Source organism: Lissotriton vulgaris, chromosome 10, assembly GCF_964263255.1.
Source record: "Lissotriton vulgaris chromosome 10, aLisVul1.2, whole genome shotgun sequence".
In the NCBI taxonomy this organism is placed as follows: domain Eukaryota; kingdom Metazoa; phylum Chordata; class Amphibia; order Caudata; family Salamandridae; genus Lissotriton; species Lissotriton vulgaris.
This window is the reverse complement of record NC_141698.1, coordinates 1,090,176,775-1,090,202,793: the sequence shown is the minus strand read 5'-3', so window position 1 is coordinate 1,090,202,793 and position 26,019 is coordinate 1,090,176,775. Positions and strand designations below refer to the sequence as shown.

General features: G+C 44.8%; 1 protein-coding gene across 2 annotated transcripts in view; it reads right to left on the bottom strand.

The window, feature by feature from the left end:
* SGO1 (shugoshin 1) overlaps positions 1–26,019 on the bottom strand; it is a 211,246-nt gene that overhangs the window by 37,302 nt on the left and 147,925 nt on the right. For both annotated transcript variants that reach the window (XM_086942163.1, XM_086942164.1), the window contains one exon: positions 15,764–15,977. In XM_086942163.1, coding sequence (XP_086798289.1) covers positions 15,764–15,977 — 214 coding nt within the window. The remainder of the gene's footprint in view (positions 1–15,763; positions 15,978–26,019) is intronic.

Here is a 26,019-nt window from a genome sequence, read left to right as displayed (position 1 = left end):
AATTGCTCTGTTTTTGCACATTCATACCTTCTAGTAAATCGTGCTCCCCGGTCCGTCACGGCTCATTAGTGCCGGTTGCACGGAGGGACGAGACTCCTCCCCCCAATTGCCTCACTTCCGGTTGGACGGGGTAAATACAGATGGGGCCCGGCCGCGCCCCGAACACAGCCAGTGCTAGCCACGCTGTAAGTGGGATGGTGGAGAGGATTTGTTGGTCTGGTGCTGAGTTAACAGCCTGCAATACTGATAACTATTGCACATTACATCCAGTCGATCTGGCAAATATGAGCTTACCATCCAACTGCCCGTTATGCGGACAGGGTTTTGATGCAACACCTGACATAACAATTCCAACTAAACAAACTTATATCGAGTCAAGCTGTTTAAAGACTTCCCACCCAGAGCATTGCGAGCTCTTCCGTGCTGGCCTTGTGAACTGTCGATCCCTCCCTAGACATGCAGACGATATCTGGCTGACCCTTATGGAATCATCTTGGGACACCATGTTCTTAACAGAAACTTGGCTAAACACAGATACAATGGCATCTATTACTTTAGCCACCCCACCTGGCTTTAAAATGTGTTTTGCAAATAGGGAGGGAAAAAAAAGAGGGGGCGGAGTGGCTATTATTTTTTAAAGAATCATGTGAACTGACTTCTTCTAGTACCCTCGACCTACAAGGTATTGAGGGGCTATACTTTTGTTTCCAGATTAATGCTAAGGTATCTTTAGCAGGTCTGCTTGTCTATAGACTACCGGATTGTGCAGCAAATATCACTTATGATCTTTGTAATTATATTGTACAAAAATCGCTAGCTCACGAATACTTCATGGCACTTGGGGATTTCAATTTTCATGTTAACGACCCCAACTGCCTTCAAGCAACTCAATTAATTTCATCGCTAGCAGCTGCCAACTTAGTGCAAATGATCTCTGGTCCTACACATAGGGCAGGCCATACCCTAGATTTAGTTTTTTCCAACATTCAGAATACCATAGCGGAGACACCTCAACCCTTGGTCTGGTCAGACCACCACCTGATTTCTAATAAAATTGGGCAACCCTTACCAGGTCAAAGGCAAGCGACCCACCCTGAAGAGGAAGTGGAACAATCTCACAGCTGAAACCTTGGGCCCTAATTTAGCTTTAGACCCACCTGCTCCCACCTCAGATCCAAATATAGATGCTTCGGCAATGCACCATTGGATTGCCGCGGCTGTGGAGGCTGTCGCACCTGCAAAAATGACGTTATCGTGCAGACTGTCGCCCTCAGCCCCAGGGTTTTCAGAGTCACTTAAGGCAGAAAATGTAGGTCTAAGAGATTAGAACAACAATGGAGACTAAAGTATAACGACGCAACAAAGGCGTGCTATAGAATAGCCTTGAAAATCTCCATAAAAACAGCTAGAAGAGAATTTATTGCGTCCTGTATTCAGAAAGCAGACCATTCGGGCAAAGAAGTTTTCAAGGTAGTCCAATCCTTCTCTAAGCCAAGAGCAATTGAGACTGAAGTGACTTCGACTCCAGCTATGTGTGAAGACATTTCCAACTTTTATTGACAATAAAATCCTGAAGGTGTAGGACACCTTCTCGGACCCTGTTGCGACAGAGAGGTCAGATTCACCTCTGGCTAGAGTGCTGGCTCCGCCGCTTTTATGTTTCTCTCCAATCACGCATCAGGATGCGCTAGCAGAGATTGAAAAATGTAAAATCGGGGGCTCCTAATGATCCATGCCCCCCCAAACTTTGGAAATTGATATCTCATTCCCTGTTAATCACACTCACCCATGTTTGGAACTCATCCCTTGATACCGGAGTTTTTCCCCGATTGCTTGAAGCACGCTACATTGCTTCCCTTGAAAAAAAAAACCTCTGGAGCCTCATGGGATTTTAGCACTCTCAGGCTAATTTCGCTACTACCTGCACCCGGAAAAATGCTGGAGAAGCTGGTTCAACGCCAACTGAACCACTTCATAGAAGGTAGCGCTGTCCTGCATGAAACACAGTCAGGCTTTCGGTTGGGTTTTAGTACCGAGAGGTTGTAGAGTCTGTCAGATGGGCACTAGATTCAGGGGCATCAGCAATGCTGGTGCTCCTGGATCTATCTGCAGCATTCGCCACGGTTGATCATGAAAGGCTGCTCCAGAGACTAGAAAACATCGGCCTGGGTGGGAAGGTGTTGGCCTGGCTACAATCTTACTTGAACGCCCGCTCTCAGAAAGTCGCCCTTCGCCCTTTCTCGTCCTCACCCAAACCTCTTTGGTGCGGTGTACCTCAGGGATCAGCCCTGAGCCCCCTGCTTTTTAACGTGTATCTGGCCCCTCTCTTCTCCTTATTTGCCAACTGGGGTGCGCCAAAGCAATCTCCTATGCCGTTGGTCTTCCCTTACCAAGAGCAGACAAAGGAGGCCTTTGGCAATTTTAAGGGCTGTCTTCGCGATGTTGCTATTTGGATGAACACGAACAAGCTAAAATTAAATGCAGGGAAAACGGAGGTGATCTTTTTCGGAAAAGGCTCAGTGCCTTCATCAGATCTCTGGTGGCCTACTGAAATAGGGCCTCTGCCCTCCCCTAGCACTAGTGCCAAAAATCTGGGGTGAGATGGGAAGACTACCTCTCTTTCTCTGCCCACATTCAACAGGTATAGACGGGGTGCCTAAACAAACTAAGAAACCTCCGAAAATTCCTGGATTTATTACCCGAAGATTGCCGCAAACTAGTAGTCCATGCCATGGTAACATCTAGGCTGGACTATGCCAACGACCTTTACTTGGCCTACCGGAGTACAAGATTCAGCGATTACAGCTGGTGCAGAATGCGGCTGCGAGACTGATTAAACACATACCGTTTAAACATCATGTCTCTTCGCACCTGCGGAATCTGCACTGGTTGCCAGTGGCAAGCAAAATTGAGTTTAAGGCCCTGACCCTTGCCTACCAGGCATTTCAGGGCAAGTGCCCAGACTACCTCAAACTAAGACTCCACCGTTATAAGCAGGCACGGTCCCTAAGCTCAAGTGCGCAAATTGTGCTCCTCGTCCCGCGCTTCTCAAGGGCTCGGCTTGGGGGTAGAACGTTCTCGGTCAAAACAGCCAAATTGTGGAATACCCTGCCACTGGATCTTCGTAATGAGAGTTCAGAGCTGTGCTTTAGGAAACAGTTAATGACGTGGCTTTTCAATCATTAAATGTTTTTTCTTATCTCTACCTCCTTCTTACACCACCCCCCTGCTCACGAAGCGCCGGGACACCTCCTGGAGAGGTAGCTGGTGCGCTATACAAACTTCAGTATTTTTATTGTCTGTTTTTCCTACGTATGTGGGCTCCTCAATCCTCTTCTGTTGTCAACTGTCAACACAGAACTCTCAACAGTGCTTTCAAACCAACTGCAAAAAAAGAGGTTGGGGCCAAATTTGAAAATGGCAACCTCATCCTGGAGCATCCTGCTTTTATATTCAATGTCAGAGAGAGGGGGCACGGCCCAAAGAGGGTGAGTGAATCCGGAAAAACTGCTGAAAAAAGGAGACCGGATACTGCAAGAAGCCAGAAAAAGTGAATCAATTTGCTTTGAGACAGTAACTTTCCAGGACCTCTTGCAAATATTCTTAACAAAAGATGTGCAATCATGGAGATTAGGCAGGAACTCAGAGAGACGGACAAGCCACTCCCCTTTGGTCCTGCTATTAAGGATGGACTTTAGGTCATAAGATTCTAGCCTTTCCTAGACAAGACGGAGGAAGTCTCATGAGAAGCCACAAACCTACAACCAGCCCGAGGGAATATCAGAACACGAATGAAGAATGGAAGATACAAAAAGTTTGTTTAACTTCTAAACAGATACATTCAATTACTATACAGCAATTGACCTTATTTGATCTTCAAAACCTACTGGGTGATCTGGGCTTGAACTTGCTCTGCATTGGCAAACAGAAAAGAGATCCACCTAAAAATATGCATCAGTTCTCCCTAATACTGTAAAAATTTACTGAGTGTATGAAGGAAGTAGCCTTATGGATGGAACAGAACTGCTAGAAGCTCAACTCACAAATAGCAGACGTTCTTACTGTAGATAGCCCATTCGATCTAGACGCAAGTATGGTGGTCCTCAGAGTTGGGTGCCCACCCTACTCCAATTGACTTACTTCACAAATTTGGATTCATATTTGACAGCAAACTGAACAGTTGAACTCACACTGCAAAGCTTACATTGTCTTTCTGTTTGATATTACCATGTCTGAGGAAATACTTGATCACTTCTGGCAGAACAGCACAAACATGGGGTAATTCAGACAATTTTTGAATCAAGTCTTGATTACTGTAACAATATGGCACTTATGAAATATTCAATAATAAAACTCCAAATTATCTAAAACATGACTCAAGGTAATATTAAAATTACCCCAAAAAATTTCAGTCCCTCAACACCACAGTGACCTAAAATAGCTCCCAGTTGAAAAACAGGATCCGATTTAATGATCTCTGTATCTATCACAAAGCTATTTATGGAATAGCGTCTTGATTCATCAAGGACCTGATGACTGTTCCTTGCCCTACAGAAAACTGCTGGTTTATTGACCCCCCTAGCTGCCCCCAAGATTTCCAAATTAAGATTAGGAGGACAATCCTTCCCTTGTGTAGCATCTTTAATGTGGAACTCCGTTCCCCCTAATTTACGCCGCATTGGAAATCAATGATCCTAAAGGTAAATACTTGTTCAGAAAATAATTCAGAAAGCACAACAATAAATCTCCGGGCTGGTAGTCATTGTGCCAGGATGCCTTGTTATTAATTATGCACTCTATAAAACATTTTACATGACATACCATAACAAACCAGGGTAGACTATATAGGCTTTATTGTACAGAGTGGAAGAGATCGATAAGAAAAATGGTGCGATTAATCACATGGAATGTTAAAGGGCTGAACTTCCCTATAAAGAATCCTAAGATATACTGAGCACTTCTGTTGATTTGCCTGACATCTGCATACAGAAGATGCATCTTTGGGCTAAAGACACACCTCTAATGAAGCATAGATCTTATTCAAGGCAATATCACGACTACGCAACCAGGAAAAACCAATTACGCAAAGAGGAGAGAAAGGTAAGGATGATGTGGTATAAATAAAGAAGTCACCATCGTGTTAAACTTGCGCCAAGAAAAGATCCAGATATCTTTGATAAAACTGATCCAGGATAAAACAGACTGGTCAGTGGGTAGATTTCAATATGGTGCAGGTCCTGGATATTGGGTGCCACCCCCAAAACAGGTATGCAAGTAGTGGAATGTCATGCCCCCTAATAATACATTTGTGGCGTTAGGCCTCCACGATGTATGAAGACATGCCCACCCATCAAAGAGGGAAATCATGTCTCATACAATAGATTGCACTCAAAATAAACCCGATTTGGAGCTCAGACTCTTTATTTAGGAGCACAGATAGAATAGACAGATGTTGCCCCTTTTTCAATATCTGAAAAAAACAGAGTGATATGAGATTTCTCCCTAGGCGACACCCATAAGCAACGGGGGATGTTCCACTTTGAAACCACCAATCTGAAAGACCGTATAAATGGAGGATCCATGAATATTTCAATTTAATAATTCCCTTTTGCTTGCCTTCTCCCTTGATGAGGTGCCTTGCCTTGAGGAACGGCCTTTACCACAAAGTTTTAACCACAAAATGCAATTATGACGCATTTTTTTCTTTTTTGTTACATCAGAATCACTTTTACCATTCAAGTCTTTACAACATAAGTCTTTACAACGCATATATGCTTGTATTAGTGATTAACACAGTCAACGCGACCACTGAGGCATGGCGGCTACTAGGCAAGGAAGCAAGTTGCTTGCCACTGTACGCGCCCGCGCTCCCACTAGCACATCATCCAGCCCTCTCGGTGACACAGGAAAGGGTGGGCATGGATCTACTCAGGCAGGCCGGAATAGACACAGTAGGGGACCTGTACAAAGATGGAGAATTCCAGACACTAGATAAATTGCAATACATCGTAAACCCATCTCCGCTGTTTACTTTTAACTTCTACAGGCTGCAGCGAGCAATACGAGAACACTACCCAACATACCCAGAGGAGCCAACAACCCTGGTGCCCCTACAGCTGCTCTTGACTACGCCCAAAGCATCACACATGGTGTCCAAACTGTACGCGAGTACACAAGGGGCGGTGGGAAACAATACACACAAGGCCAGGGACAGATGGAGTGCTGGGCTAGCAGAACCCCTGACAGAAGTAGAATGGGACTCCGCATGCATGCTTACGGGTATGCTGACACCCAACGGGAATTTGAAAATTATACATTACAAGTACTTACACCAGGTCTACCACACCCCCCAGAGGCTGCACAAGCATGGCCTGCGGGAAGATTCCAACTGCTGCCGGTGTAGACAAGCAGATGCGGACTTCATGCATCTAGCATGGCACTGCAGAAAGGTGGCGGGATATTGGGAACAAGTCATGCAGGTGTTGAATGAAATGTTGGGGGTTGATATGCCGTGCAAAGCAAAAATTTGTTTATTGGGTATAACTCCGAATTTGAGAGCCCTGAGGCGTAAATTCTGTGCTGTTGCCCTCCTGTTAGCTAAAAGGAGGGTGTCCATCCATTGGAATAGCAAAAGGGCACCAGAGGTGAAACGCTGGATTGAAGACATGGTGTATTGCCGAGACACGCTCAACACGTACGAGGAGGAACTACCAATTGGCTCTAGGCCCAGAGACTACTGGGGGTACCTACGTGACTATTTACTCGAGCATGGACAATCAGATTCAGGATCGGAAGCGGTGTAATTGGTCTTCTGATGGAGACAACATAGAACGAACGAATGTAAAGTGCTGGCACCTTGGAGGGAGGATGCTGTGATGCAGGGGGGAGGATGCAGGGAGGGAACTACAAGTTGGGGAATGTACAGTTAAGTTACATGTAAGTTTAAAGGAACAAAAACTGAAAAAAGTAAGATTATTGATGTATCAAACAGCGGACATGGCACTGTTGTGCGACTGGACTCTAGCTGACAAGGCGCCGCCGGTCCTCTGGATGTCGGCTGATGGGCTGTGTGCATCTCACAATGTTGCTGTTGACAGTAGTTGCTGAACGCCGGCCCATGAGGATGTAGGCAAGCAAGCTATTGATGATTCTTGATTTGTCTTGTATGTAATGAACAAAAAGTGCAATAAAATTCTTACACCAAAAAAAAAAAAAAAAAAAAAATATATGCTTGTATTAGTGAGTATACAGTAAGTAGTTTATATAGTTTTAATGGTATTTAAAAAGAGGATTTAGGGAGTCTGTGCCCAAAAAGTAAACCTGTAATTGACATAAAAACAATTTTTTAATATATATATTTTGTTTACAATAGCGTATTTAGATTTATTGTATCATTTTTTATCAGGAGGTGACTGTGACTGGATTTTTTTCTGTAACAGTAAACGTGGTAAAAGTATGCCTAGTACTGGATTGCAGGCTAGAGGAATTTCAGATGTGAGTGAATGTATATGCAGCCGCGGCCTGTTAATGTAAGAGTGGTGGGGCGGGGGGGAATTAATTATTTAATTTTCCCTTGTGGTCGTCTGCTGAAATCACCACATCCCCCACCCACCAAAACCCGTCCCACTGCTCTTACCTGCACGGGCCGCGGCTGTGTATATCCATAGTAGGCGTATGCATTAAAAAACCTGCAGTTTACAAAAGTGTGTGGTAAAGGAACGCTTGGGAATTGTCTTACAACCGCCTTGCCTTATTTCCGACTTTGGGCTCCTTCAAAGCATGCATTAGGTGTTATTATTTACTTATATGTTACAATGCATGATTGTGTTGATCATTTAATGTACATGTATACACGGTATAACCATATGTTTTAGAGGTTAGCAGGGCTTCAATGAATTCCAATATATTCATATACTATTGTACTCGAGAGAAACACAATAACCTTAGACAAGCGTGCAAGGGAATTTACGTTTCTTTTCATTTTTTATATTATAAATCATGAGGCTTGTTTTTCTCATAAATATAAATAAAGTTAAAAAAATAATATTGAAGGTCCAAGGAAGGGTCTCTCGGAGACAATTAAGCTTCAGGCATTCCAGAAGCAGCATTTATTCCGTACCAGCCTGCATCAAGGATGCATGGGGACAGTGGCGCTATATGTTTGAAATGAAATGAGGGTTTTGTAAAGCATGTGTTTGCCAAGATATCTTGGCGCTAGCGGTCATTGATCTATGTAACGGGAGGTAGTAACGGCTATGGTTTTCTTGGTAGAACAGCAACGTAACACAAACAAGAATTGGCCTTGCTTGTCTTAGAAGGCGCAAACTAGAAAACACTAAATTATGAGCAGGAATGTGTGCAGCATGCCGTTTAAAAAGCTCCTATTTTTGGTGGTACTAATGTATGCATTAGTGCAGGATAGAAGGGATTCCATTATATTTCACCCAAGGAATGTCTTGCCATCTACTATGTAAAAGTGTTGCTAATCTATTGTCATAACATGCATTGCTGTTATGACACCTTAAAGTTCAGATCTGCAATAACACCCATTCATATACTCTACACTTAAACAGAGCTATAACATATTAATAAAGCCTTTTAAAATAGAGTTTGCACGTCTTGCAGGTGTGCATACTTTGGGTAAGGTTTTACAGAAATCAACATCAGAATTAATGTATTCATTATCAATGGAACAGTGATTGACATTGATTTGTGCAGAAGCAATTTTTCTACATCTGTGTGACCAACATAAAAACAATCCAAAAAAGCGGAGAAAAAATTATACAGCATCCATTTCAGGGCATAAGAATGCTTTGCCCTCTCTCCTCCGCAGTCTGACCTCCTGTCCGACTTTAATGTGTCAGTCACACTGCACTCTTCCAGACAGGGGTTCAAGCTAAAATGTGTACTGCTGACATTTTATCTAATCTCAACAAAGGGCAGAGGACTCAGAGGCAGGAAACAAGATGAATTATCATCAACTGCAATTTAACATTTGTTTCATTAATCACAAACACATACAAGAACAAAAGTTACTTACCTGTAAACTATGGTTCTCCAGTATTTGTGTCTTTCATAGGTTCACATGCTTTAATAGTCCACATTCCAGCCAATCAGGCTGCAGCACCCTCTAGAACCTTCTCCTCAAGCTCAAGCCCTCAGATTTTCGTAGCACAAGAGTGACCAAGAGTGCATGAGGAGAAGAGAGCCTCTGAGGGGAGGAATGGTGGGTTGCATGTGAATCTATGAAAGACAAATACCGGAGAACCACAGTTTACAGGTAAGTAACTTTTGTTCTTCTCCAGTATTTGTATCTTTCTTAGATTCACATGCTTGAATAAGAATAGAAAGCAGTAAACAATAACCATAATAATCATAAAAGGCAATAATGAAAATTGCAATAAAAATAATACATCTTGGTAACATTGTATTATTTGCATAAGAACAACCTTTTATGACAGGAGGCGGGAAGAAGCAGAGGCTCACCTTTATTTGAAGAGATTACGTAGCACCGCTTGACCCACAGCAGTGTCTGTAGCGTTAGCCGTCTCCAGACAGTAGAGCCTCGTAAACGTGTGCCTGCTGGACCACATTGCGGCCCTACAGATCTGATGTAAAGGCACAACGCCTGTGTCCTACTATCACATATGACATACATATAAGGCAAACAGAAAAAGAACACCGCAGTCTGTAAATATTTAAATTTTAACAGGCGATGGAAAAAATACACTTTACGTGATCTTGTCAATACAATGTAAAAAATCATCAAGTGTAAAATGTTGACGACGTTTGGGCATTTATTATTGAAGGCATTTAATTATAAGTCCTGATGATGATCCTATACTAACAAGGATCGAAACGGCGTCGACATTTTACACTTGATTTTTTACATTGTATTGACAAGATCACGTAAAGTGTATTTTTTCCATCGTCTGTTAAAATTTAAATATTTACAGACTGCGGTGTTCTTTTTCTGTTTGCCTTATATGTATGTCATATGTGATAGTAGGACACAGGCGTTGTCCCGCTTGGCAATTGTTTTGTCATCTCTTTTGTCCCATATATATAAATATTTATACTATTAAACCTAATGTGCAGAATGTGCGGCTGGACAGTAAAAATATAGATTTCAATTTTGGTCTATATTCATTCCACTTTATATACTTTTGCTAAAGTTTGGGACCACTGTCTTTTGAAACATTACACTCCCAAAGGTCCCAGACCTATTGCTACTTTTGGGTTCCCTTGTTCTCTGTAACAGGATCTAGAACTTGAGGCATCGCTTCAGGTCTAGCGAATGAAAAGTACGCTCGGCGGGAGACTGAGGGTTAGGAAAGAAAGTCTTTAGTATGACAGGTTCATTAAGGTGGAAGTCTGATGGAACCTTTGGTATATACTTAGGGTTTGTACGTAGTACAACAGTGTCCTTTGAAAACTGAAGAAAAGGTAGCCAAAGGTGGCTGAATGGTAAAAGCTTGTATGTTGCTCACCTGCCGGGAGGACGTAAGTGCAAGTAGGAGGGAAACTTTCCAAGTAAGGAATTTCAAATCCGCTGAGTAGATTGGTTCGAATGGAGGCTTGAGAAGTTGAGTCAAGATGAGATTCAAGTGCCATGATGGTGGAGGACGCCGGATAGGTGGAAACATTCGGAACAGGCCTTTAAAGAACTGTCGAATAATCTGAGAGGAATATAGAGATGTGGAACCATCATGTCGAAAGCGGGATAGTGCAGCCAGGAAGACCTTCAGTGTGGAATGTGAAAGGCCAGACTTAGCCAAAAGGAGGAAGAAAGGTAGGATTTGCTCAGGGGTGGCAAGCAGAGGATCAATGTTTTTTGAGTGGCACCAAATACAAAAGCGTTTCCATTTCAATTTATAAGTTTTGATGGTAGAAGGAGCCCGTGAATGAGTGAGGACCTCTCTACAGTCAGGTGCAATATTTAGGTGTGCAAACTCAAGGTGCTCATGTTCCAAGCGGTAAGCTGGAGAGATGCCGGATTTGGATGGCAGATCCGTCCGTGGTTCATGGTGAGAAGGTGAGGCAGAGGGCGAAGAGGGATCGGATCGCACTGGGAAAGAAGTAGAAGATCCGTGAACCATGGTCAACGCGGCCACCTGGGCGCAATTAGCAGGACGTGACATGGCTGTGCTCATCTTGTGCAGGAGGCGAGGTACAAGAGGAATCGGCGAAAAAGCGTATGCAAATTTTCTCGACCAGTTGATCGAAAATGCATTCCGGCTCGACCCTTTGTGGGGATGCCAACTTGCGTAGTGTAGGCATTTGCGATTGAGTGGAGTCGCAAATAGATCAAGCTCCGGCTAGCACCACAGGCGGAAGACATAATCCAGAGTCGGTTGGTGGAGCTCCCACTCGTGGTTGCCTGTGGCAGATCTGCTGAAGGAGTCTGCAAGGGCGTTGGAGATGCCCGGCACGAGAATTGCAGTCAATTGGACTTGATGTTGTATGGCCCATTCCCAGATCTGATGTGCCTGTTTGGAGAGCAGTAGTGATTTCGTACCTCCCTGTTTGTTGAGGTAGTGCATACTGGTGGTGTTGTCCGTACGCACTAAAAGAGACTCTCCTTCCACCAGTAGATGGAAGGATTTCAGAGCGAGAAAGATGGCCAAGAGTTCCAGGCGATTGATGTGCCACCTGCGTTAGCCCGCAGTACACTTGCCGTTGATGGACAGTCTTTGGAGATGTGCGCCCCAACCCTCTAAAGAAGCGTCTGTGGTAAGGGTGAATGTGGGGGCTGCCTCCTGAAATAAGCGCCCTGTTGCGACTTTGGATGGGTGAGCCCACCAAGCCAATGCTCTCTGTATGCGAGATGTCAGTGAGACCATGTCGTTGAACGTTCCCGAAACCTGTCTCATTGCTTGTCCAATTCTTCTTGAATTACTCTCATATGTAACCTGCAGTTGGGGATCAACGGAATGCAGGATGATGTCATGCCCAGAAAGGATTTCAATGTTCGGACAGAAACAGACCTACTTGAGCGTAGAAGAGCCACCATGTTGGAGATGCGTGCTTGGCGTTCTGTTGACACAAACACCTTTGCTAGATTTGTGTCTATTAATGCTCCCAGAAAGACTCTTTCCTGCAGCGGAAGAATTTGCGATTTTTCGTGGTTGATGGAAAGACCCAGGTTTCTGACGACTGACAGGCAAGTCTGAGTGTGTTGCTTTGTTGCCAGAAAGGTTGGGGCCTTTATCAGGCAATCGTCTACATAGGGGTAAATTTGTATGCCCTGAAGGCGTAGATAAGCCGCAACTGGAGCCATGATCTTTGTGAAGACCCTTGGAGCGAAACGAAGGCCAAAAGGCAGAACCTTGAATTGGAAGTGCTTTGTTCCTACTTTGAAGCGGAGATATTTTAGGTGCCTCTGACGGATTGGCACATGAAAATAGGCATCTTGGAGGTCGATTGTGGAGAGGAACTCGTTGGGGTTCAGGAACTGTAAAATTTCTGAAAATGTCAGCATTCGAAAACTTTGAGACTTGATGTATTTGTTGAGGGCCCTGTGGTCTAATATTGGGCGCCACTCTTCCGATTTCTTCCTGATAAAAAAAAAGCGGGAATAAAAGCCCATCCCCTGTTGTAATCGAGGAACCACTTCAACTGCCCCTTTTTGAATCATGACTGCAACTTGTGCAAACAGTTCCTTCAAGTGTGCAGGAGGAGGACCTGTTGGAGGGCGGGTGGGAGGAAACTTGATAAATTCGAGAGCGGGGCCTTTTGAAACCACATCCAAGACCAAACGATCAGATGTTATTTTTGACCAATTGGAAGAGTATTGGAAGATTCGACCTCCAATCTTCAAAGTAGGATATGTGTTGGTGTTGAGAAAGTCATTGTTTCTTAGAGGAAGTTCCTCCCCTGTAAGAGGACTTTCTCCTATACGGTCTCTAATCATGTTGTCTGGTTGGATTTTGGTTGGAGTAACCCTGTCTGTTGTCACCATAGGAGCTTTATTGAGTGGAAGAGCCACGAAAAGTGGATGTCGCACCCCGGCCACGTGCTCCACGAAAAGGCCACTTTCGATATTGGAGATCCGAAGGCACGAGCAGTGTCCGTATCCTTTTTGATGGACTTCAAGGCATCGTCCACATGCTTGCCGAAGACGGACTCCCCATCGAAGGGCATGTCTAGTATCTTTGCTTGCACCTCCGGTCGAAAGGAGGTAGCCTTAAGCCAGCCTTGCCTTCTTAAGATTGCGGCACCTGCCAGCTGTCGGAATCCCTTAGAGGAAATGTTGATGGCGCAATCTATAATTTCCGACAAAATCTTTTCACCCTCTTGCAGGATCTTTTGGGCTTCCGCACTAGAGGATTCTGGAATCAGGTCGACCAAGGCTGAGATTACCGACCACATTTGGCGATCGTATCGTCCGAGGATGGCTAAAGAATTTGCCGCCCTCACTGTAGTCGCGGCCATAGTGGTGAACTTTTTCCCGATGGTATCTAGGCGTCGCCCTTCCTGGTCAGGCGGAGATGTTAAAGGAGAAGCAGGATTACGCAATCCCTTTTGGGCAGCCTGCGAAATCACAGAGCCTGGCTTCGGCTGAGAAACAAGGCAGGCCGGTGAATTTGTAGGCACCTTGTATTTCTTATCAATACGTGGAAGGAAGGCCGGAACTGAATTAGGCCGTTCAATGAGTTTGAGCCCTTCCTGCCAGATGAAGTCTATTATAGGAATGGCATGTACTTGTTTCAGGGGTTGATCTTTAAAATCATAAAGAAAACAATCCTCTTGTCTGGTGACCAAAGGCAAGTGGAAAAGTTTTGCTGCCCGTCCCATCAAAAGGTGAAAACCTATATCTACTGGAGGAGATGCCAGAGGTGAAGCAGGAGGAGGGGACGGAGTCTGAGTCTGGTAATTGTCCCAATCTGTCATGGTAGCGTCATCATCCTGGTCTGTATTGTTATTATCCTGATAGTCATCATCATGAACTGTGACATGGTGAACTGGGGACCATGCCGTACAGCCGGAAGTGACGCCGGCATAGAAGGTGGCGGTGGAGAGGCCTGCGAAGAAGGTGGAAAACGACGATTATAGTCGTCCAGCATGTGTTGAAGATTCATAATCAATGATAATGGTAATTGAGCCATAGGAACACCTTGGTCATCATGTTGATCGGTATCTGCAATAGAGATATGCGACTCCCGATCATCGTCATCATAGTCCTGATATTGGATATGCAGCTCTGATGGGCTGTTCGCAGCACGAAAGGTGTCATCAGCATACGAATCCTCAAAGGAATCCTCACCTGCAGATTCAAATAGTTGAGAAGGTGGACCCGCTGGATGTTGTAAAGGGCTCAAAACCAGTGGAGCGGGACGTTTCCTCATGGTAGCCATTACCACTGTGAAGGTGGTTGCAGTCGCTAAGGAAAAATGTGCTGTCGACGGTCCCGTCGACTAACTCGTCGTCGAAGTGGACATTGAGGCCTTCGCCGATGAGGAAATTGGCATCAACGATGAGATGACTGCCGTCGACGAAGCCGAGACCATCGTCGATGTTGACACTATCGTCGACGATGAGGTTGCAGCCGCCACCGAAGCCGCCGACTGAGCCAATGTCGGCGAGGCTACCGTCGACGAGGTACACGACGACAAGCCGGTCGTCGACGAAGGGGGTAGTGTCGACGATGATTGACGCGCCGACGGAGCCTTTGTCGACGAATGCCGTTTAGAATGGGCAGTCGACGAGATTTTAATAGTCGACAAGATAGGCCGGACCCCCTGGACCATCGTCGACAAGGTGGAAGATGTCGTCGTCGAAAGAGTGCTGGTCATCGTCAAAGTAGGGATGATGTCGACGGGCGCAACGACGGGCTGGCACTCGTTTGAGGACGAGGGTAAAGCGGGGGTCTGCGACGCCAGAGAACTAGGTCCCGCAGGCATAGAGGCTGGCAGACCGATTTCTGAGTGTCCACAAGCTTCTTTTTAAGAAAAGAAGAAGAATGTCGGTCTCACACCCACGCTTCAAAGAGGCCTTGGGATGCCGGAAAGACACACTCTCTGTCAGACACAGGGTTGTCCAATGCCTTCAGAAGGAGACGGGCCTCTCTGTCTTTCAAAGTTTTTGAAGAAAAAGTTCTGCAGAATTTACTCCTCACCTCATGGTCCGGATATAAAACAGTAGATGCATTTTTTATGAGGGTCCTCAGAGAAAAGGCAAAGTTTTCCACAGGCAGAACATGGTCTGAATAAAGATTTCTTTGAAGAAGACATATTCCTGAAGTTTTGTAGGTTGAAGTTGAAAGAAAACTGAGCAGAGCTCAGGGAGAATCCCTTCACACGACGTGCGGTAGAAAATCTGAGGGCTTGAGCTTCTGAGGAGAAGGTTCTAGAGGGTGGTGCAGCCTGATTGGCTGGAATGTGGACTATTATAATGGCATGGATATGTTACCAATGTGAGCTCTCCCTCTATACTTTCTATGGGCTATGCTGTTCTATGGTACTTCAACAAAAACAATTATACTTTTTAAATATATACATAAAATATATATATATATTTTTTTATATATATTTTATGTATATATGTTTTACTACTATTTTATGTACCGTGGGACTCCCACTTCGACGACAGGGAATTATTCAAGCATGTGAATCTATGAAAGACACACAAATACTGGAGAACAGGACATACCAAAATAAGTCGTTAGCCCTTTAGATTAAGTAGGTCAAAAGGGGATAATTTAAAAATATGAGGGAGCCCATTGCTTCAATGCCAGAAAGGTGCAAGAATGAGGTGTACATACCCATTGAGGGTTGGCTCCTTATAGCTGACGGTGACGGTGCACCTGCGCTTCCTGGGGTCCACCGTGATAGCGCCTTTGTTTTCAACAGAAAATAACGGACAGGAGACCTTTCTGCTATGTCCACTGCCAGACGAGCCCGAGAAGTTGGTGAGGTCCCGGAGGCCGAAGCGGGGAGTCAGGGACACGCCGAGCGTCTCTTCCAGCAAACGCAAGTCTGAAAGACAATTCAAAACACAGAATAAGATTAGAAAGCACGAAAATGCATACACTCTAAATGCCTGGAAAATTAGTAAGCTAGAGTACCGACTAGTTACTTAGTGAGCGGAAATAAAACTGGGTGAATAAGCTAGAGAAAATATTGCTCCAATGACAATCGCTGTTTCTGGTGGTTACTCCACCTAACAATATTAAATTTGTACTAGCAACATGCAAACTAACTTAGGACCTGATCACTCCCCACAGAACAGGGAGTAAGGCGGGGAGGAATCTACAGTTACAGTATCACCTGGAGAGAACAACATTGAAGGCAAGGACATACCTTTGGCAATGCTCTTTCCGGTACAGAAGAGCTCTAGTAGATTCCTCACCCTTTGAATATGCCCAGGCATCAGACTGGATCAGGAAATGTTTCAGCAGTACCTCCGCACGCGAGCAGGAGGCACCACACAGCTCCGCAAAGACACCGTTCCGCTCCACAAATGGCATGCGGGCCTAAACCAGAGTCACTCTTGCTCATGCCCACGTCACATGCTTTTGAGACTCTTCGCACTTCCAGACGGGGAACCCCAAAAGCATATTGATGTGACCAGTGTGCAGATTCCTAGACTTGGCAGAATGGCGAGAGTCCAATGTGCAGAATGGGGAGAATGGGATGGTCTGTGACGAATTTGCAGCTAGAGTCTCTACTAGAAAGTGCGTTATAGCAGGTATGCAACTTGTTCTTTTGAGAGAGATTTCTAGTTGCAGATTTCTTTTTTTTTATAAACAATTTTATTGGTTTTAAGTAAAGGTAAACAAACCAGCAGTACAGTACATTTCTGCATTGATATGAAGCGCCACATATGCTTGAACATCAAACCATGACAGTGCATGACCCCTTGGGGTCCCCTATGATACAGACCAATAAACGAGGGGTGTTCATCTATTCGATTTGGCCCACCCAATTGCCCCACACCTTCTGATGCTTATTCAGACATCCCTGTGCTTCGTATAAGGGTTTCTCTTGTGTTGCACACCAGTCCACCCCCTTGCGCCACTTCGAACACTAGGTGGAGTGGGAAGCTTCCAGGCTGCAGCTATGCCCCGCTTGGCTACGATCATAGCAGTGTTAAAGAACAATTTATCGTTCCTGGATCCGTCCAGGCCATCCGCGATCCATAAGAGCGTGTGCCTCGGATTGTGTGTAACCTCCCAACCCAAGACATCTGTAAGTTCCTGCTCTATGCGCTCCCAGTACCGCCCTAGGAGGGGACAGGTTCAGGCCATGTGGAAGAAGTCTGCTCTGTCGTAGTTGCAGATTTCTCACCTTTTAAATAGATACCAAAACAGTGCCAATTTGGAGGAGGGTCTGTGAATGGAATCAGAAAGTCTGGCAGGACCCAGTGGGCAAAATGGACTCCACAAAGATTTGATCATCTACACTCAGTATTCTTTGGTATGATCTATGAAGGGGGAGGTTGTCAATATGTTGTTGGCCAAATCAAACCATAAAATTGCCCTAACAGGCATATGCTTTTTTTGTCAAGGGATGTCTCGCTGCCAAGATGACCTAAACTACCGCTGGAGGGTTGTCAATCAATGTCCATGAATGAATCTGGAGATTGTGAAAGCCCGGGTGTAGAACTCTGCACTGCTGCGGAGATCCTCCTGGAGGCGCAGCCCAGGACTTCTGGATACCATATTCTCCGTGCGTGATCCGGAGCCAAGAGAATGACCTAGACCTAGTCAGTTCATGATCTTCGTGAGAACTCTGGGCAGGACTGCTATCAGCAAAAAGGCATACAGGAGTACAGTGTTCCACTCAAGACGTAATAAGTCTCTGAGTGAGATACATCTTGTGAACGCCAATGCGCAGAAGTGCTAACAGTGCTAGTTCTCATTGGTGGCAGAAAGATCAAGTTATGGTTCTCCCCATTTTCAGAAGAGACCGGGCGCCACTTTCATGTGTAACTGCCACTCACATCTCTCCAAGGATGGCTGAGATTATCTACCCTGGCATTTAACGATCCTGCCAGGTCGTTCATCACCAGGAAAATTCCTTGGTGGTTCAGCAACTTCCAGAGGCACAAGCCCTCACTGCACAGGGTACATGACCCTAATCTGCCCTAACTGTTGCAGTATCACATGGCGGTGTTGTTCCTGAACACCTGTACAAGCCTCCCTGTGAAGATCAAAAGAAGGCTTTCAGCGCCAAGTAGAAGGCCCTCAGCTTCAGAAAGTTGAAATGGAGCCAGGACTTTGCCACTAACCAGAGGCCTCTGATCGCCAACTCTCCAAAATGGCTGCCCCATACCCAGAAGTGACACATCAGTCACCGGTATCAGTTTTAGGTGAGGTCATGAGAGGGTTTGCCGCTGACCCAATGGTGGTCAAGTAACCACTACTGCAGGTCTTTTGCTGTTTCTTCCAAGCTTTTATATGTGATTGGAGAAGTGCCCTTGATGTTGGGTCCATTGAGACTTCAGAACCTGCATATGCCATCTTGCATGCCCGCCATCAATCCCAGCAGCCTCAGATTCGAACTCACTGAAATTCAGGACTGAGGCTGAAAGATCAAAGGTCCAGAATGGATCAGATTAAAGGGAAGAGTTGGAGAAGGAGTCAGGTGTGACTTCCGCATATTGATAGTGAACTCCAATGATAACAGGAGATTTGCTGTAGTCTGGAGGTAGAAGAAGACTGGCATCCCTGACCTTTATTTATTTATTTATATTCTTATATAGCGTAGGATTCGACCCCCGAAGGGGTATCTCCGCGCTTGCGCTATTGCTAGAAATGCGCAATCAGGTTTTGTAATCTGTAAAGTAATTAGGAAGTCGAAAATAAACATGTTTTGAGAGACTTCCTAAAAGACTGGAAATTAGTATTTTGTTTCAAAGTAAAAGGGAGTGAGTTCCAAAGAGTGGGGCCTTTATGGGAAAAAGCTCGACCTCCCTGCCTAATCCTCCTAATCCTGGGGACCTGAAGTAGTAATTGATTGCTAGAACGCAGGGAACGTCCAGGACAATAGAGGTTGAGTTTTTCAGTCAAATATTTAGGGCCAGAGCCAAAGAGACTTTTATGTATTGTGCAACAGATTTTAAACTTAACGCGTTGCCGGACAGGCAGCCAGTGGAGTTTGTTCAAAAGGGGACGTGAGGGAGTCCTAGGCAAAGCGTTGAGAACCAGTCTAGCCGCGGTATTCTGGGCCACTTGTAGTCTATTTAGTTGTTCCTCATTAGCCGAGAGGAGAAGGCCATTACAATAGTCCAGCTTGCTGACTACAAGAGTCTGGACAAGTGTCTTTCTGTGGCTGTCGGGCAGGAATGGAAACACACGCCTTAAAAGTCCAATGACACGAAAACAGGATCCGGTAACCTGACTAACATGTCCTTTAAGCACTAGTGCCTGATCTAATCGCACACCAAGATTCTTTACAGTCTGGTTAGGGCTTGGTACTGGCCCTAAGTCCAGAGGCCACCATTCTGGAGACCATAGGAGGGGGGTCTCCCCGAACAGCATAACCTCTGTTTTGCCTACGTTGCATTGGAGGCAATTTGAGACCATCCAGTTCGATACTGCCCTCATACCAAAGATTTTTTTATTGCAGGTGTGAGGGACTGAAAAAAGAACAAAAGCTGGGTGTCGTCAGCGTACGACACCGGGGTGAACCCATATGTTCTCACAATGTCAGCCAAGGGGGCCACATACACGTTAAAGAGTGTAGGGCTTAGACGTGAGCCTTGTGGCGCTCCCTTGGTGAGCTCCCTTGAGATGGAATGGAGGGAGCCCAGTCTGACTCCTTGCGAGCGGCCTGAGAGAAAGCTCTCCAACCAGGACAGAGCCGCACCTCCTATACCCACCTCCCTCAGACGACCGAGAAGAATCTCATGTGACACTGTGTCAAAGGCAGCGGATAAATCTAACAGCACCAGAATCATAGAGCCCCCTCCATCCAGTGACATCCTGATGTTATCGGTCACGAAGAGGAGGGCGGATTTGGTGCTGTTATTGGGTCTAAACCCAGATTGAGAGTAGTCTAGACCCTCCGCTGCCTCGATGTATTTAGACAAATGTGTGTTCACATGTTTCTCGGTCAACTTGCTAAGGTATGGCAGGAGGAAGATGGGTCGGAGGTTAGAACGGTCTGTCCATGGAAGTGCCGCGTTCTTTCGGATGGGATTCACCACCGCTTTCTTCCACTCCATAGGCACCTGCCCCTCCCTCAGAGAAAGATTAATAACTGATTGGACCTCAGGTCCAAGCAGGTGATAGGTTTCATTTTCCGATGCCCCGCCCACTGACATTTACATATATGAGTTCGCATAATGTGTCTAACTAATGACGTATTCATTTATGCATTTACGTTAGTACTCTTCCTTTCATTATTCATTTATGCGTGTGATGATATTCAGTTTTCTTAGCTTAGCTTGTGTGCCACCATTTTGGGTGCTTCTTTGTGTGTGCGAGTCACACTAGCTCATTTCCCCCTTCCCGTAGGAATAGGAAAAACCCTGAACGCAGCAGTTTTCGTTTCTTAGCTAACTGTGGCCGAAACTAACAAGTTTCTAATCAGTAATGTTCTCATGCGCTGGAGACGCTGAGGCCCGGCTCCGCGGCCTTGGGCAGAGATAACCAAATGTTGCTATTGCAGGTGCAGATGCCTCTTGTGTGAGGCCATTGTTCACCCTCTCTGGGGTCCAGTACTTTTCCAGTATGGGCGTGTTCTATCTTGCTGTACCATGTTATAATGTATTGCTGTGATGAGATGGTTCAGTCCTCTCGGCGCACTCTTAGGGGTGAGGCCCTCTCATATGGGAGTTTGTGGCCTAATAAAATCGAATATGCTACTTACCAGTATGCATCTGTTCTTGGCATGTAGGGCTGCTGACATTCATATCTGTGCATAGATCGCCGCCTGGTGTTGGGTCCGGATGATTGCACATTGTTGTCCTGGATGAGTCTTCGAAGTATCACGAGATAGGCGGCTCCTCCCCTGGACTACAGTGCGCATGGGCATCCTCTCCATCCTCAAATTTCATTACAAGAACGGAGGCTCACATTATGCAATGACTTTTAATTGCAGATCCAAGCCAGTCGCATCACAATATAAAGGTTCCAATGAGAACACTGAAATAAAGTAATAGGCAAAACACGGCAACCAACAGCCTCTTTTAAATGCGGCTCCAAGCAGATAAGTAGCTCATATTTTCTCCCTTATCTTAAGACTATATGCCATTTGTTATTGTTATGGATCTTATTTTATGGGGAGGTTTAAATTGAGTTTGAGTTAATTCTCACTGTTTATTCTGTCGTATTCTCTTCTATCTACCTTTATGTAGTTTTGCCTACACTTTCTACCTTTTCCCTACCTCCCCGTTCTGCAATTTATGGAGATCCTACCCTTCCCTTTCACAGCTTAGGCTTTAGACTTGTCGCCTTTTACCCCCCTTTTCGAGCCACTCCACCCTCGTGAGCGCAACCCGTACTTTCTCGCATGAGATCGGCCGCTTAAACTCGCCTTAACCAGGAGTTACTTTGCCGATTTGAAGGCACATAACTCCGATCGTTCATGATTTCGCCCCCGCCTGCTCTCTCACACGCGCTACCTCGGGAGGCACAAGGACAATCCCCGCTTCGTGAACGGGAGCAAATTAATTCCCCGCTTTGCGAACGGAAATACAAAATAAACGCCATACCTTTCTCGCAACCCTTGCTTCGTGACTGAAGCAATCTGGATGGACGCCATGAGCTTTCCTCTCCGCCCGATTCCCCTAACAGACATGTGTTTATTAGAGGAAAGTTCCCTGGCGAGCCTCACGCTTTGTGAGTGTCTCGCCTAGGGACTTTCCTCACACCTCATGACAGTTGATAATCAGCTGTTTGAAGACACCGGAGCATCGCAATATCTGCTCTGTTCATTATATTAACTTAACGCTAATATTTTATTGAGTGCAGAGGGCTGTAGGAACATCAATGTTCCTGTACCTTTATGCTTGGTTTCTTTCTTTGGGAACCCCTTACTTGTATTCAGTCCCTTGTTTAGCCTTATAGGGCCAAGAGCATTCTAGTGTCAAATTATATAAAAAGATTAAAAATAAAAAAAAGGGGGGGAAATACTATATAGTAAAAAGATTTAAAAAAAGGGGGAAACATTATATAGTATTATCTAGTTGAGATGGAAAATGTATCTGACTCAGACTCAGAAGGGAATGATGCTACAGTACCTACCTTTAACAAAGAGGATTTTCGCTCTATCATCCAAAGAGATAAAATCCTGCTTTAGGGAGACCTTTACCCATCTTCCACCTTATAAAAGACCACTTCATTCCCAACAAGAAGTGTCTGACGTACTGACCACTGACAAGGTGGGAGCAAAACGTACAAAGAAAAATAACAACATTTCCTCAGAAATTAATATGAGCACAGGAGGTCCTAGCACCTCTGGTATTGTTGGTGGTCTTAGCACCACAAAATTCTTCAGAGGTCCTTACACCTCAAATAAAAGAGATGTCTTTTATGACTCGCTTCAATCGGGTGCCCCTTGCGGCCCAAAAACCTTGGATGCCCATAGCGGCTCACTTCCTCAAAGTGCTCAAGACTATCAGGAGGGCTCAGATGATGACGATCCCCCAAGACCGAAATATGATTCTCTCTGGGATGTGAATTTAATTCTAGATCTTTTCACTTCCTGGCCGGATAACTCTTTCCTGAGCAGAAAGTTTCTTTCTTTTAAACTCGCAACTCTTCTTTGCCTTATCTCCTGTCGTAGAGTTTCTGATGTTAAAGCTCTGGAGATATCTAATAGGTCTTATAATTTATTTGGAGTTAAATTGAGATCTATAAAAGAACAAAGACTATGTCTATGACTATGACTATTCAATTTTTTACCCTCGTTTTGAGCCTTCTCCAAAACTTTGTGTTGTTGAATGTATGAAAGTGTATGATATGACAATGTCTAACCTTCGTCCACTTAATGAGAATCAGCTCCTCATTTCCTTTGTTAAACCTCATAAGGCTATTTGTAACTGGGTTTTGTATCGCGCCAACTCACCGACAGGTCTCAAAGCGCTACTGACCAAGTACAGCAACAAGAAACAAGATGAGAGTATAGGAGTGTCTAAAGCTAGTGACCGACTACTGGAATGTAAATGCGTCTTTGAAGAGTAGAGTCTTCAGGGACTTCCTGAAGTGGAGAAGGTTGGATTCGCTACGAAGCGCCTCCGGTAGCTTATTCCAGATGATAGGAGCCTGAACTGAAAAGGATCTGCCTCCTTTTGTTGCCAGCTTAAAGCGTGGACAGGATAGCAAAAAAAGAGCCGGACGATCGCAGGGCGCGCTTAGGTTCATATATTTCAAGCCTATCTTTTATATAGGCTGGCGCCTGTCCGTGGATTGCTTTGTGGCAGATGCACATACTCTTGAATTCGACTCTTTGTACTATAGGCAACCAATGTAGCCTATAAAGCAAAGGGGAGGCATGAGTCCGCCTCGGCACTCCAAATATCAGACGAGCTGCGTCATTCAGGATGACCTGAAGACGGTTGGAGGAGTTTTTTGGGAGGCCACGGTATAACGCATTACTGTAGTCAATTCTAGACACTATTGTGGCTGAAACAATAGTTCGGAGCATATTCCTTGAGAGTAGGGGTGCGAGCTTACGTAGTTGTCTGATCAGATTAGTACAAGAGCCAACTACAGCGGACACTTGGTTAGCCATCGAGAGTTCCTGATCGATTTTCATACCGAGGCTCTTAACACTAGGGCACGGTTTTGGGGTAGGTCTGAGTTCTTGTGGCCAAAACAAATCATTCCAGGGGGAGGTGGAGGTTGAAACTACGAGGATTTCCGTTTTGTCTGGATTGATTTTCAATAAATTGGATGACATCCAGTTTACTGTAAATCGTAATATATCTTGGGCCATGGACTGAGCCGATGATGTGTTGTCGATACTCAGCAGCAGCTGAGTATCATCGGCATAGTTAAAAACTTTACAGTTCATGTTTGCCAGGGCCTCTACCAATGGCCTCTATCAATTTCCTCCACCTCGATTGCCAGATGGGTTAAATCTGTTATGTCCCTAGCTGGTATTGATATATCCAAATTTCAAGCCCATTCTGTTAGGGGTGCAATGCAAGTAAGTCTCTTTGGTCCGGAGGTAAGTTGGATGATATCCTTAAAGCTGCCGATTGGTCTAATGCTAATACCTTTGCAAGACATTATTGTAAACCTATCGAACACATGTCTAATACAGTTTTACAAGGCTACCAACATGCATAATGTAGCCTCCATTCTTGTAATGAAATTGCGATTCTCCTATTAACATGCCTAGAGAATCTAGATTTCATTAAAGACACGGAGGCTCACATTATCCCACCCATCCCGTTCCCTGTTTGGTTGTGGGTATATTTACATTTTTTATTACTTAAATATAATGTATTTTATGTTTATATGGAAATGTTATTTATGAATGTTAAGTTCTTCTTTTCAAGTTTTGTTTGTTTATGATTGTCTCTTTATCTAGGATACAATTTTCATTGCATCCTTTCTTTCAGGTAATCCTTCTACTTGAACTTCCTTGGATGTTACATCACCAAGACACCGTTCTTCTGGATACTTCTGGTTACTACTACGTCTTCTTCCACTTCGATTCTTCTGGATGCTACTATATCTTCTTTCTTCGCCTGATTTAAAAGAGGCTGTTGGTTGCCATGTTTTGCCTATTACTTTATCTCAGTGTTCTCATTGGAACCTTTATATTGTGATGCGACTGGCTTGGATCTGCAATTAAAAGTCATTGCATAATGTGAGCCTCCGTGTCTTTAATGAAATCTAGATTCTCTAGTCATGTTAATAGGAGAATTGCAATTGTTTTTCACCATTGTGGCAGAGATGGAGTGTAATACAGTGAGTGATGTCCATGCTACATAGTAATTCTGAATGCTACAGCTGCTAAAGGTGCAGGGGAGGAGGGTGGGCAATATGAATGTTAGCAGCCCTACATGCCAAGAACAGATGCATACTGGTAAGTAGCATATTCGGTTCTAGGCATGTGGGCTGCTGAATTCATATCTGTGCATAGATTATATAGCAGTCCCTCCTGTTAGTGGCGGCTGCCCGTGCCAGCTGCAGCAGTCTGAAAAAGAGTTTTGAGAACAGCCTGTCCTACAGCTGCTTGCTGTTTAGAATGCAAATCTACGCAGTAGTGTTTCGTAAATGTATGTGTGGTGGACCATGTGGCTGCCTTACATATCTCTTCTAAAGGAATATTCCCCAGGAAAGCCATGGACGCTCCTAATTTACGTGTGGAGTGTGCTCTCAATGGAATGGTTAGTGTGCATTTAGCCTTAGCATAGCAAATTTGTATACACTTAACGATCCACCTGGCTATCCCTGCTTTGGAAATGGGGTTGCCTTTGTGTTGTGGGGAAAATGCGACAAAAAGCTGTTTTGTTTTTCTGAAGTCCTTTGTTCGGTCTATATAGTACATAAGAGCCCTTTTGACATCTAATGAGTGTAGGGATCTCTCTGCGACATTTTCTGGATTAGGAAAGAAAACTGGCAGTTCTATGGTCTGGTTCATGTGGAACTGCGAAATCACTTTAGGCATGAATGTAGGGTTGTTGCGTAGTACAACCCTATTTGCGTGGACCTGTATGAACTGCTCTTGAATGGTTAGGGCCTGGAGTTCACTAACTCTTCGTAGTGAGGTAATGGCTATTAGGAAAGTCACTTTCCAGGTTAGAAACTGAATCTCACCAGAGTGTAGAGGTTCAAAAGGTGGTCCCATCAGTCTGGTGAGGACCACATTGAGGTTCCAGACTGGTGAAGTTGGATGTCTGGGAGGGATCACTCTCGAGTCCTTCCAGAAAAGCTTTAATGGCAGGCACTCTGAATAGTGAGAGGTGCTGCCTCTTTTGAAGATAAGCTGCTATTGCGGATAAATGTATACGAATGGAACTGTACGCCAGATTACACCTGTATAAGTGCAGCAAATAACAGATAATGTTTTGAATAGTTGCATCCAGTGGGTTAATGTCATTGTTGTTACAATGACA